The sequence below is a fragment of the Prionailurus viverrinus genome, chromosome C1 (assembly GCF_022837055.1).
Source record: "Prionailurus viverrinus isolate Anna chromosome C1, UM_Priviv_1.0, whole genome shotgun sequence".
Classification (NCBI taxonomy): domain Eukaryota; kingdom Metazoa; phylum Chordata; class Mammalia; order Carnivora; family Felidae; genus Prionailurus; species Prionailurus viverrinus.
This window is the reverse complement of record NC_062568.1, coordinates 183190187-183203506: the sequence shown is the minus strand read 5'-3', so window position 1 is coordinate 183203506 and position 13320 is coordinate 183190187. Positions and strand designations below refer to the sequence as shown.

General features: G+C 41.0%; 1 protein-coding gene across 4 annotated transcripts in view; it reads left to right on the top strand.

Annotated features, from left to right (window-relative positions):
- The window catches only part of SMAP2 (small ArfGAP2), a 54807-nt gene that overhangs the window by 25538 nt on the left and 15949 nt on the right, over nucleotides 1–13320 (top strand). For all 4 annotated transcript variants that reach the window (XM_047871469.1, XM_047871467.1, XM_047871468.1 and 1 more), the window contains exon 2: nucleotides 12941–13074. Coding sequence is in view for 3 of the 4 variants with exons in the window: in XM_047871467.1 (XP_047727423.1) it covers nucleotides 12941–13074 (134 nt within the window). In the remaining variant the exon portion in view is untranslated. The remainder of the gene's footprint in view (nucleotides 1–12940; nucleotides 13075–13320) is intronic.

The window sequence follows — 13320 nt, the reverse complement described above, 5'->3', positions numbered from 1 at the left end:
TAGAATCCCAAGCAGGCTCCAGGCTCTGAGCTGTTAGCACAGAGCCTGACTCGGGGCTTGAAGCAATGAACCATGAGATCATGACCTGAGCTGAAGTCAAATGTTTATCCGACTGAGCCACCCAGGTGCCCCTCTTCTTCTTTTTACCAGCAAAACACATTCTTTTTTTTTTTTTTTTAATGTTTTTATTATTCATTTTTGAGACAGAGAGAGACAGAGCATGAGTCGGGGAGGGGCAGAGAGAGAGGGAGACACAGAATCTGAAGCAGGCTCCAGGCTCTGAGCCGTCAGCCCAGAGCCCGACGCGGGGCTTGAACTAACGGGCTGTGAGACCATGACCTGAGCTGAAGTCAGACGCCTGACCAACTGAGCCACCCAGGCGCCCCTACAACAAAGCACATTCTAAAGTTTATTTTTGAGAGAGAGAGAGTGCACATCTGCTCGAGCAGGAGAGGGACAGAGAGAGAGGGAGAGAGAGAATCCCAAGCAGGCTCCACACTGTCAGCATAGCTCCATCTCACAAAAACATGAGATCATGACCTAAGCTAAAATCAGGAGTCAGACACTTAATCGACTGAGCCACCCAGGTGCCCCACAAAGCACATTCTAAACAAAATAGCAAAGGTTATAAAGAAATTTAACAATTAAGAAACAAATAATTGTAAAATGTCAGTTCCCCTAATCTATGAAGTTAGAAGTAAATGGATATAAATATTACTAAATTTAGCTGGGGGTGTTGCTGTTTACTTTTTGTTTGTGTTGCATGGGGGTTTTTTTGTTTTGTTTTTGTTTTTTTTTTTTTTTCAACATTTATTTATTTTTGGGACAGAGAGAGACAGAGCATGAACGGGGTAGGGGCAGAGAGAGAGGGAGACACAGAATCGGAAACAGGCTCCAGGCTCTGAGCCATCAGCCCAGAGCCTGACACGGGGCTCGAACTCACGGAGCGTGAGATCGTGACCTGGCTGAAGTCGGACGCTTAACCAACTGCGCCACCCAGGCGCCCCTGGGTTGCATGGTTTTTAAAACCAATCAATCAAAATTTACGGGGCACCTGGCTGGCTCAGTCAGTGGAGCATGCGACACCTGGTCTCAGGGTCATGAGTTCGAGCCCCACGTCGGGTGTACAGATTACTAAAAAAAATAAGTAAAACTTAAAAAACAAATCAAAATTTGTTTGATAAATATTAAGTTACTTTTGTAGATTTTTAAATAACAGCTCGTTGCATTTTCTGTATTGTTTCAAGTGTCTCTACCTGGTTGTGTCAAACTTCAATTAATGGCTTAAGTAATAGTGGCTATTTTATTACTGTCAAAGCACACTAGTTATACTGCCCAATTCTAGAGAGTCCAATTAATTGGTAATAACGTGTTCCTAAGAATTATATTAAGCACTGGCTCAGGAATTATAATGAGAGCAAATGTAGTATCAATTAAATAACAGCCATTTCCTAAAAAAGAGGTAAATCGAAATTACTTTTAAAGAGAGAAATAGGCAAATGTCCTGCTGTGGTTGTGGATGTTCAGGAGGCAACTGCTGTTGAAGCTAAATCAAATTTGCATGTGACCCTCAGGCCTCACAGTTTAACCCTCTTCATTCCTGGGGAACCTGATGAAGGGAAAGCGTGCCCTGACCCTCTCAGGCTTCTGCTTGATGAATTAGCCACTTGGGAGAAGTTGGAATTTAAACTTTCTGTGAGCCAGTATTTGTCTGCTGGGACCATTTTCTTTTCTTAGCTCATTGAGCTTTCCTCCCAGTCGACAGGGATGCCAACCAACTTTGTTGAGCTTTTTTCTCATGGAACATAATCCATCTTTGGCAGAGGAAAAATATTTCTCTCCAGTTCTCTCTCAAGGTCTTTGGCCCTCTTTCTGTAGGAGTTGCACTTCTGTTATACACTGCTGATGTTTTGTACACTTTGGGAAGTTTCTTTATTTCTAAGCAGTAAGTTACCTTGTTAATGAACCTTCTGCATGTTTCATTATATGTTCTTGCTGTAGTCCCGTCAGCGTTTGAAGTTTCAGCTGAAGCTTTGGAGTTTCACTTTCAAGCTGTGAATAGTCAAACTGTCAAGATGCCTGCTCCGTTTGGAAATTTCACTGGACCTGCAGGCTCTTGTTTTCATTTGACTTTCTTCACATAATTGTTTAAATGTTCCTGCCTTTTCTCCTTCAAGCCTTTTTAAAGGGACATTTAAGGTAACGGCATGGACGAGTTTCTTCAAGTTGCCTTTGGACTCCTCGTCTAGGTGGTCTCCATTTTCTGATCCACTCTCTTTGTCTAATCCCAAATTGCTGTCATTCGCGTAATATTCTCTAGAGAGCAGGCAGGTTTATCATTTCCAGCACACTTCAGTCATAGATTTTTAGCCGGCTCTCTGTATCATTTGCAACTTATTTCATTTGCGTCTTTGAGTTTTCAAGCATTTTTTTTTTCCTCCTGTTCCCGTACTCTGCTTCCGTCCTGCGGCTTCTTGGGAAAGCAACTCTAGGCTTTCCTGAAGATGCGTGTTTTCAACCACACCATCCGTTCTTCCCCTCTGAAGTTGTTCTACATTCTTCTGAGATGCTCTTAGTGTTTTGGCACCAGTCTCTAGGAATTGGAGAGATTTCAATGTATCTTTGAGTGACCGTGTGTGTCCTCGAAGGCAAGCTGTCATCACTGCATGAAATGAAAGTTTAGGGGGCTCACTTTTCTATTCTTTTTTTGAGAAAGCCTATTGTGTGTTAAAGTGAAGAGGTGGATATATTGAGATTTGTATTTTTTGTCATACTCTGTGTTCATAATATCAGAAGACTAGCCTCCACTGGAGGCATCAGCTTGTGCAATCAGCCTAATCTTCTCCTTGACTTTATGAGATTCTTCAACCCCGGGCAGAAAATCTTTTGACTAACTCTTTTCCTCTCCTTAAAATATGTTTGTTCTTTACTATAAAAACAGTCATAGCAGCACATACCAGAACCTCCCAGGGAAACCCCAAGAGACTTGGGCCTTGTCTCAAGCTTTCAGACAGCACCACCAAGAACAGCTGGTCCAGGACTGGCTGGAAAGACACTTTGTGGCAGTCAGGAGGCCCTCTGTTTGGAATCAGGGACTTACCACGCCCAGGAGTCCCTCTGTCTGTGTCCTGTCCCTGAGTGTGAAAAAGGCCTCTGGGTGTCTATGGGTAGGATTGACCCTCCAACATTTCTCTGTGAGGCTGGAACATAGCAGCTGGCACCTGTATATGTGGTTTTAAGGGGGGAGTGATGTCTTCGTGTGAGGAGAGGAGTAATAAGAATTGATTCTAGAAAGGCCCCGATCAGGCAAGAATTTAAGCCACACTTAGGATTTTGGAGTTCACTTGACCACGAAGGTCCAGTTACATGTCTTTGAATGGGGTAATGACATCATCAGAACATACCTTGCCAGAATGTCCTTTTCGGGGGGTGGGGGGGGGGGCAGGAAAAAGGCCAAACTAGGACCCTGCCCTTTCCCTTCTGAAGTGTTCTGAAGAGTTGAATAATAATGGTACAGGTTGGTTGATTTGGTAGTTCTTTATTACCAGTAAGATCACCTAAGTATGCACTAGTTATCTATTGCCAGGACAGATAGGATGAGTTATATAGCCTAACCTACAGTGAATCCCTACCTACTATGGACCAGGAAACTAAGACTGGGGTGGACCTTGAACCTACATTTACTAAAAGTTAACTGCCCTTCCTATAGTCTTTTCAGAGTAGTTCAATGAATTTTAGAGATACTGTTACTACGTTTTAGAAGAGGTAGATTTCAGAGATAATCTAATCTAGGTAAGGAAATTGACTCTTGGAGAAGTGAATTGACTTGCCTGAAGTCAAACAGCTGATTTTGTGGTACAGCTTAGATAACCCATATTTTTAGCTCTGCGGATAGCAGGGGCTAAGTAAATAACATGAGATATGTACAAGCATGTTTTGGACTAGTTCAGAGCAATTACTGTTTTTGCTAGGATTTAAAGGAAATGAATAGCCACTGTATAGAGTTGCTGAGGAAAGTTGCTGCGCTCAGCTATAGACATGTGCCTTGTTTTGGGCCCTTTGGCTATGTAATTCCTATAGGCTCTTTTTCAGTTATATTTAATTTTTTGGTCCTCCCTTGCCCAGGGCTGAGCAAAGTCCAGGCAAATCCAGATCTGTAAGCACTGCTGACACGTACAGAAAGATGAAGAGTGTCTGCTTCCCTACTGATTTCTTAGCTTTAATGTCTTTAGAGAAAAGCCATTTTAAGTTGACTAATCATTTCATCAATGAGGACTTAGCAGTGTTGTACTTCACTAACCTTTTTCTGGCTACCTGGTAGGAGGATAATGTTGCTCTGCTTCGTCTCCACTGATGTCATAGCAAGCTGATTGCTATCTCTGTTTTATCACTGATGTCCTGAGTTGAGTTGGTTCACCTATCTCATATTTTGGTTGAGTGTATAACAGCTGCTATCTTCTACTAGAATCTCCAAACTTCCGTCTTTATCTTGCGTGTCTTTTTTTTCAATGTTTATTTATTTTGGATGGACAGAGACAGCGTGGGAGTGGGGGAGGGGCAGAAGAGAGGGAGACAGAATCCGAAGCAGGCTCCAGGCTCTGTCTGAGCTGTCGGCACAGAGCCTGATATGGGGCTCGAACTCACGAGTTGTGAGATCATGACCTGAGCGGAAGTCAGATGCTTAACTGACTGAGCCACCCGGGTGCCCCATATCTTACATGTCTTTATCTTGCACATCGTGTTATTTTATGTAAATATGAGAGGAGTGTAGATGTAGCACCAGGAGATAAAAATGCAGAATAACGGGACTCAGTATAAGGCATCTCTAATAATGAATGCCGTCTAACAGTAAAAGTGACTGTCTTTTGAAATGGTATATAACTGACTTAGCACTGGAGCTGTTCAAGGAGGACCCAGGTGGTCACCTGAAGAAGGATTGCCCACATTCAGTGAGGGCTTAGACTTAGTGACTTCTGAGGTTCTTTCTACCTCGGATTTCCCAAATTAACATTTCTTGGGGTAGTATTTACCTTTATTCTCTAATCAGTCTCAGAAATGTTTCAATTTGCTTTGTCTCAAACATTTAAAAAGCTTAACTTCCGTTTTTCTTTCAAATACATGAATGTGAATGGTGTCTCATTTTGAAAAAAGGAAACAACATTCTTGCAAGAGAGACCAGATGGAAAGGAACTTCTCTTGCAGAACATTCTGAGAGCAGAGGTTGATTGAGTAAGCCCTTGTTCTGATGTGCTGGTTCCTTAAAATGTTCGTGCTTACAGAAGTTCAAAGTTACTGTTTATTGTTATTTTGGAACAAGGAACTAAGTGAATTCTCTCTTGTATAGGTGAAAATAGGCTGGTAGACATACCTCTCAGCAGACTTACTTAATTTCTCCAAGAAGCACCGGCCTTTCTGTGCATTCTTCTTCGTAGTGAAACAGGGGGTGAAGGGATCTGGTGAGTGGAAATGAGGTAACCATCATTAGAATTGTTCTTAAAACAATCACTGCATCTTCATCACTTTGCCTCCCAAATTTCATGTTGGAGTTAATGACAGGCCAAGTCAAAGAGAAATAACCTGTTTTCAAACCAGAGTTTGTTGATTTGGCTTCTTCCTCACGTGTGTTATCACATTCAAACCAGTTTTCAGTGCCAGTCACAAGCTCCGTGAACTGCATTTGACTCAGTTCTTTAAGTTCATCGAGCCTTAACATCTTCATAAATTGATTATCTCATGTTGCATCTTCAGAACCATGGAATGCCAAGCAGGAAGGAACCCCACCGTTACCTACAAATCAGCTAATAGAACTGTGATAGTAGAAGAGATCATGCAGGGATCATGTCTCTGCCGTCCCTGAGGAATGATCATCCAGCCTCTGCTTGCACACCTGCACTTAACTGGATTCTGCCATTTCAGGATAGGCTGCATTTGTTTTCACACAGCCTTAATTGTTTCAGAACTCTTCCCCAGAGTGTGCTAAAATCCACTTCTACTCACTGGTGCTAGCTCTGCCTTTGGAGCCTCACCAAAGTAACTTAATCCCTTTTCTGTGTGGTAGCTTCACCTTTAAGGTGTTTGAAAACATCTCCCTTCATTTTGCAAAACAGGAAAAAAAATTATATTACTTTTATCTTATTGATGACTTCATGTAAAAAATATTAGTTTTGCGGGGCGCCTGGGTGGCTCAGTCGGTGAAGCGTCCGACTTCAGCTCAGGTCACGATCTCGCGGTCCGGGAGTTCGAGCCCCGCGTCGGGCTCTGGGCTGATGGCTCAGAGCCTGGAGCCTGTTTCCGATTCTGTGTCTCCCTCTCTCTCTGCCCCTCCCCCGTTCATGCTCTGTCTCCCTCTGTCCCAAAAATAAATAAACGTTGACAAAAAATGGTTTAAAAAATATTAGTTTTGGATACACTAGTTGCTTGCATTGTGCTAAGTATTTGGGGTAAATGATGAAGGCGTGTGGTCCTTGCCTTTTAGAGCTCACATTCTATTTAGGGCAAGAGAGACCGTAAGCAACTAGCTATAATAAGATATTGAGTATTAGAAGAGCAAAGTACATAGACACTATTAGCCATAAATAAGGTCAAGATTTATTCCATTAGAGAGCTTCACAGAGGAGGTGGCATTGGACTGGATTTGAAGTTTGTGAAGCAGGGAATGAGAAGAAAGCCATTCCAGGTAGGAAGAATGGTGTAGGCAAACAGGTGTGAGCGCATGGCAAATTTCAGAATGATGATTTCCTCAGCATGTATAAAGCACAGGCTTTTAGAGGGCTTTATCTGTCATGTTAAGGAGTTTCAACCTCTCTTGCAGCCAATAAGGAGGCATGGGTGGCTGTGCTGTTTTTAAAATACCTGTACTGTTCTTTCTCATTACAGAAGTAACACAGGTTCATTGCAAACCATTCAGTAAGTACACAAAAATATAGAGAAGGAAATAGATATTTCACAACGCTACTCCCCAGAAAAAAATATCTTTTGGTATTTTACATATTAAAATATTAAAATTAAAATATTATCTGCTGTTTGCTCTTGTGACACTTACAGTCTAGTGGAAAAGAGGTGGTACACAGCTGCACAAATAAAAACATGACAAAATGTTGTACAGCTTAAGAAACTAAAGGGTAAATGAAGGTTTATAATCTTTAAAAAGTCCTTATCTTTTACTGACTTACACCAAATCATGTACAGATCAAATGGTATAATATTTGAGATTTGCTTCAAAATGTTCCACGGTTGGGAGAAAGGGAAAGTGTGTGGGAATATAACTGAAAAGACATTGGCCAGAGGTTGATAATTGCAGAAGGTGGTGGTTAATTAGACTCTGCTTTTGTGTGTTTGACACTGTCTGTAATAAAATGCAAAAACCAGAAGAAAAGATGGAAGAGAGATTATTCTCTGGTTTTGATTGGGAGGCCGAGGGGTTCCTTTGAGGAAGAAACTTTTCAGCTGAGATCTTTGATAGATACAGGAGTTGACCAGGCTATAAGTGGCAGATGGTGGTTGGGGAGAGAGCTTTTTAGGCAGTGGGGTCAGTGTGTAAAGGCCAAAAGCCAAGTAAGGAATGTATTGGTGCTTTGAGGAAATGAAAGAAGACTGGTATTGGAGTTGACAGACTGGGGAAGTAGGCGCGGGCCAGATCACGTGGACTTTGGAGACCATGTTAAGGATTTTGTTGTTTAATCCCACAGTGAGAGAGGGAAGCCTTTCACAGAAGGGTTTTACATGGCTCTTTACAAAAGGTCCCTTTTGCTTCTCTAAGAGTTCAAGCTGGCTGTTTTGTGGAGAATGGTTTTGGTTTGGGGCTGGCGGAGATGAGAACATAAAAGTGGGGAGGTGTCAGGAGGTTATTGCACCAGTCCAGGCGGTCTGGAGACTTTGTATTAGAGAAATAGGGTTGCCGATGAAGAGAAGGGATACTGAACTGAGAGATATTTTGATCTTGGTGATGATGTAGATATGGGGTTGGAAGGAGAAAGGTGTACATTTCTGACTGATGCAATTGAATGGGTGGAGGTGTAACTGACTAAGACCCTAAGAAGGATGGAGAAAGAGCAGGTTTTGTGTCAAGACTGAGAGCTCAGTTTGGAATATGCCATTCAGAAAATTTGCACCAGTTTACATTTTCACACCTATATATGAGACACGTGTAAAGTTAATATTCAGGCTTCTGATCTGTACAGGTTTAAGTTTTAGAAAGATTCTGGGGTGCCTGGTGGCTCAGTCCGTTAAGCATCCAACTCTTGATTTTGGCTCAGGTCATGATCTCACAGTTCATGATTTAGAGCCCAGTCCGGCTCTGCGCTGACAGCACATTCCGTCTCCCTCTCTCTTCTGCCCCTCCCCTGCTCCTTTGCAAGGAGGTGGGGAGGAATGTTCAAAATAAGGACTCTCTCAAAATAAGTAAATAAACATTTTTTTTAAAAGAAAGTTTATTCTGGTAGGAGGCTGGAGACCAATTAGTCTGTGAGCTCTTTGAATCTGGGGATCTCATCTGTACTGTCTCTGCCTTTGTATCCCTAGTACTTAGGTAGGCAGAGTGTTTGGCACATAGTAGGTACTCAGCAAATAATGTTCCAAGAATGAATGCTTATAGGTTTAGGTAGAGATTGATAGATTCAGGGAGTTTCCAGGGTAGATTCAACAGGGCTTGGATGTAGTAAGATGAAAGAGATTTTCTTTTCCTTGACCCTTCCTGTTGAAGAGCTTTTCAACAGTTCCGTGATGCTGACAAGTCTCCTTATGGGTAGCCATCAATTTATTAGTGTGTTTTTCTTTTTTTGGGGGGGGGGGGAGGCAGAGAGAGAGAGAATCGCATGAGGGGCAGAGAGAGAGAAGTGTGGGTCACTCGAAGTGGGGCTTGTGCTCACCTGATGTGGGACTTGAACTCATGAACCGTGAGATCATGACCTAAGCCCAAGTCAGATGCTTAACAACTGAGCCACCCAAGCACTCAGTGTGTTTTTCTTTTGCTCAATATTTATTTGTTTGGAACTCTATAGGTTAGAGATCAACAAGCTGTAATTATTATAATAGTAGCTTCAAGCTATCTGTGATTCTAGTTTTCTTCTCTCTGCTGACTTCTCAAGCCCAGAACCCACTAAGGCTAGCAGCTTTGGTGGTGGGGGAAGTTGGAGCAGCAAAAGAAATTTACAGCAGGGCAGCAGTAGTTGGTATGTAGAAACTGTCCAGTAGTTGAACGTAAATAGTATTTAATTACATGCTTTCCATTTTACAAATGGAAACATAAGCCCTAGAGAGACTTGTCAAAACACATGCAACTAGTCAGTGTAAACCTAGATTTCCCTGATACTGGGCTAGTACTAACTACAGTCAAATTCTTGATAGATCAACCAAATTCATATACTTTTTAAATTTTCATGATTGCTTATTGCAGAGTGATTGCATTTAATTTTAACACTGTTTAATGCTTCCAGAGTCTGCTGTGAAGCACCTGTGGAATATGTTCACTTATCCATGACCTTGTTCTTGTGTTGTGCTAATTACTATCAATTTATATTGCTTTTCTATTTTGTTTGTTTTCAAAATAGTTCGGAACATTGCCTCTCAGAGTCTCTCTCCATTTTCAACTTCGGAGTGGTATCTTTTGTATTTTCTCCTTCATTGCCATGACCAATGTGTATCGAACAATGAAGTTTACCAGATTTAAGTAGGCAGGCCTTGGTAGCACCAGTACAAGGTACTGTGGAATCAAAGTGTGTCAGGTTGACAGTTTTGGGCCTTTGTATGTGTCATGAAGACATGTGTGGGCACAAAGGCAGAGTGGGGGAGTCAAGCAGAGAAGGGGAATAGGTGGGGGTTTAGATAGCGTATTTTCAAAGAATATTTTCAGGGAGATGAAGCTGGTTAAAATTTCATGTGTTTTAGAAGATTTGAAATGGGATCCAGGGTAGATTTCTTCTTTGGGGTATTTAGTCAGTCAATTTTGGTTCTGACATTTTAGGACTGGAACTCATATTCCTGTCTAAAAAGAAGCATTCTGTGATGGGGCATAGTGTTCGTATATGTATATGAATGAGTTAACCAGCCTTTACAGTGAAGATGAGTGGGAGATGGGTTCTGGAAATCTCATTCTGTACCATGTTATTACATGGGGCTCTCTCATATTGTCCGTCTGTATTCTGTGAGATACACATTTTACAGATGAAGAAACTGAGGCTTAGAAAATTTAAATATCTCTGAAGGCTGCACAGCTAATAATTGATGGAGCTGACATTCAAACCAAAGTTTTTTCTGGCTGTATAGATTGTACTTTTAATAACGACACCTTTCCCCTACATTTTCAGCCATATAAAGTAACTTTTGTCTTTTGTCTTTTCCTCTTCTGCAATTTCATAATCTTTTATGGAGCATGCAGTTATTGATTAGTAAATCTAGTGGCTGAAAACTAAAGGATGCTGAGTGGCCAAGTTAGAACTGTTACTATTTCACTGGGAAAAGGTTATGGAGAGATGTGGGAGGGGAGAAGAGGAGGCTGTCCTCTGACTTTCATGAAAATATTATTGCCTGCATTAATTATTATTGCCTCTGTAATGAGGCCTCGTCAGTGGCTCCAGAGTATCAGGTCTCGGTAATGTATTCCTCAGAGGCAAAAGGACTTTACGTACTCTGGAATGAGAGCTGGAGAAAGTCCACAGCAGTGGCAGTGATGATTGGGAATCACCCTCTGGACTTAGAGCCAGGAAGCAAATGGCAGAACATTGCACGGCTAACTTTTAATTAGTGTTGTGGCTTTTGATTGTGTTAGGAAACAAATATATTTTAACTATCTCGTCATTAGTTCTAGAATCTAGAGCAAAGAGAAAATGGTAAAGAAACATGAAATGTTAGCTTTTGGTCCCCCTTTTTCTTTTCGTTTTCTTTGTTTTTTTTTTTTTTTTTTTTGAAAGAGAAAGTGGGTGCATGTGCAAAGTCGACGCAGGGCTTGATCTCACCACCCTTAGATCATTACCTGAGCCAAAATCAAGAGCCAGATGCTCAACTGACTGAGCCACCCAAGCACCCTTGGTCTCATTTTTTAATCCTATATAACTTAAATTTTATCTGAATTCCTTTATGAAAACTATAGCCCAAAGTAGACACACCACACCCTTAAGAAACCACATTCACATCTGTTTAGGCTTTTCATTTTGTTTTTATATAGCTCCCTGCCACTGAAAGATGTGTGTTAATCATTTGTGTGTGTTAACTATATGGCAGACCTACTATGCAAATCAATCTAGGGGTTTCAAGGGGCTGAAGATAAATCTGAGCCTATCAAGATAATAGCAGTAAGACGTTATTGGGATAAAATCTCAGGCAGAGAACACCACCTGGTGGTTATAGGGAGGATTTGAGCTTTCTGCATTTGTAGTATTTGCCAGAATGTCTGAATGCTATAAAGAAATTACATTCTTATTTATAATAATGGTGAATTCAGATTTCTAAGAATAATTTTCTGCCATACGATTCTAGCATTGCTTCATTAAAACTGCTGTCAGGGGCGCCTGGGTGGCTCAGTCAGTTAAGCATCCTTCTTCGGCTCAGGTCATGATCTCATGATTTTTGAGTTCCAGCCATGATGGGCTCTGTGCTGACAGCTCAGAGCCTGGAGCCTGCTTCAGATTCTGTGTCTCCCTCTCTCTCTGCCCCTTCCCCGCTTGCACTCTGTCTCTCTCTCTCAAAAATAAATAAACATTAAAAAAAAATTTTTTTTTAACCCTGCTGTCAAAACCTGCAGACCAACCAAGTGATTGTGTCTGGCAGAATTGAAGTCTGGTGCCCTTGGTTCTTCCAAACACAGGCCCCATTTATCTCTGAAAAAATCAGTGGGTGTCTTTTCACTCTTCAATGCAACCTCTAACTGGGATAGCGTGCTTATTTTATGTGGCAAATTTTTTCTAGTGGAATGACAGAGAAGAAAATATTAGTGACTTTCAGTAATTTTTTTGGCGGGTATCATATAAAAGGAAGTTGTTTCTTTCTTGTATAAAAATTATAAAGAGGAGTTTGATGATTTTCCAGAGTGATTATTAGGATGAGCAAAGTTGGCAAGTTCTTTATATTAAAATTTATATCTGAGATTTCTTTTTTATTGCAATAAGCATCTATATTATTTGACAATCTTGAATTGAGATAATTGTGTAGTTGGGTAAAGTAGGGACATCAGCTCGAAGGGAAAGGATGCTATTAAGTTAATCAGGATGCATATTTTATAGGCCTGGTGGGGAAGGGAAGATAATAAAGTTTTAAATTTCAGGTTGAGACTTGGGCTGGCATGGCATGTCTGTATCTTTTTTCCTAGTAGGAAAATTGAATCCAGGCCCCACCACCATTGAAAAGTTTCTTGAGAGAAGGTTATTCATGTAAGCTACTAAATAGAATGTGACATGAATTTGCACTTTTCCCCTGGGATATTTTTTATATAAGTAACAGTATAGTAACTCTGCATTCTAACAGTCATGTTCTCAGACACTGTACAAAGCCACTCCATACACAAATGCCCACATATTGTATAATTCCACTTACATAATATATCCAGAATTGGCAGATCTATAGAGACAGAAAGAGATTTGTGGTTGCCAGGGGTCTGGCGGGGGGAGGGGGGGGGCAGGAGGAGTTGAGAGGAAATGGGGAGTGCCTGTTAAGGAGTTTATTTCTTTTTGGGTAATTGAAATGCTTTGGAATTAAATAGTGGTGATGGTTGCACAACTGTGTGAATGTACTAAAAAAACACTGTACTGTACCCTTAAATTTAAACTAAACTTAAAAAAAAAGTGCCGATCCATGGAGAAGTGAACGAAATCAATAAAAAAAAGGTGAATGTGGTAACAATTCTCTCATTTATGTTCTAGCAGAAATGTCTGATAACCTAAATATTCCAGCTTGGGCCTTGAATGTTGTTTTAATTTGTATTTTAATGCCCTGTTCTCGACCTTCACAGGGCCACGATGGGCCTCCTGGAACATTGGTGTATTCATCTGCATTCGATGTGCTGGAATCCACAGGAATCTGGGGGTGCACATATCCAGGGTAAAATCAGTTAACCTCGACCAGTGGACTCAAGAACAGATTCAGGTACTTAAATAGCCCAACAGTATGTCAGCTGCTCTCATATTTCCATGTAAGAGCAGTTCCAGATGAATTTCAGTCAGACTGGGCACAAAGGTGAAAATAAAGGAAAATTTAGTTGTCAAACACGTATGTCAAATTCTTATACCTTAATAGAGAAATTTGTAATCTTTATAGTTAAGATACAAGTTATTCCACTTATATTTTACTTTCTTCAAAACATAGTCTATGGTCTAGGATCCCATGGGTATA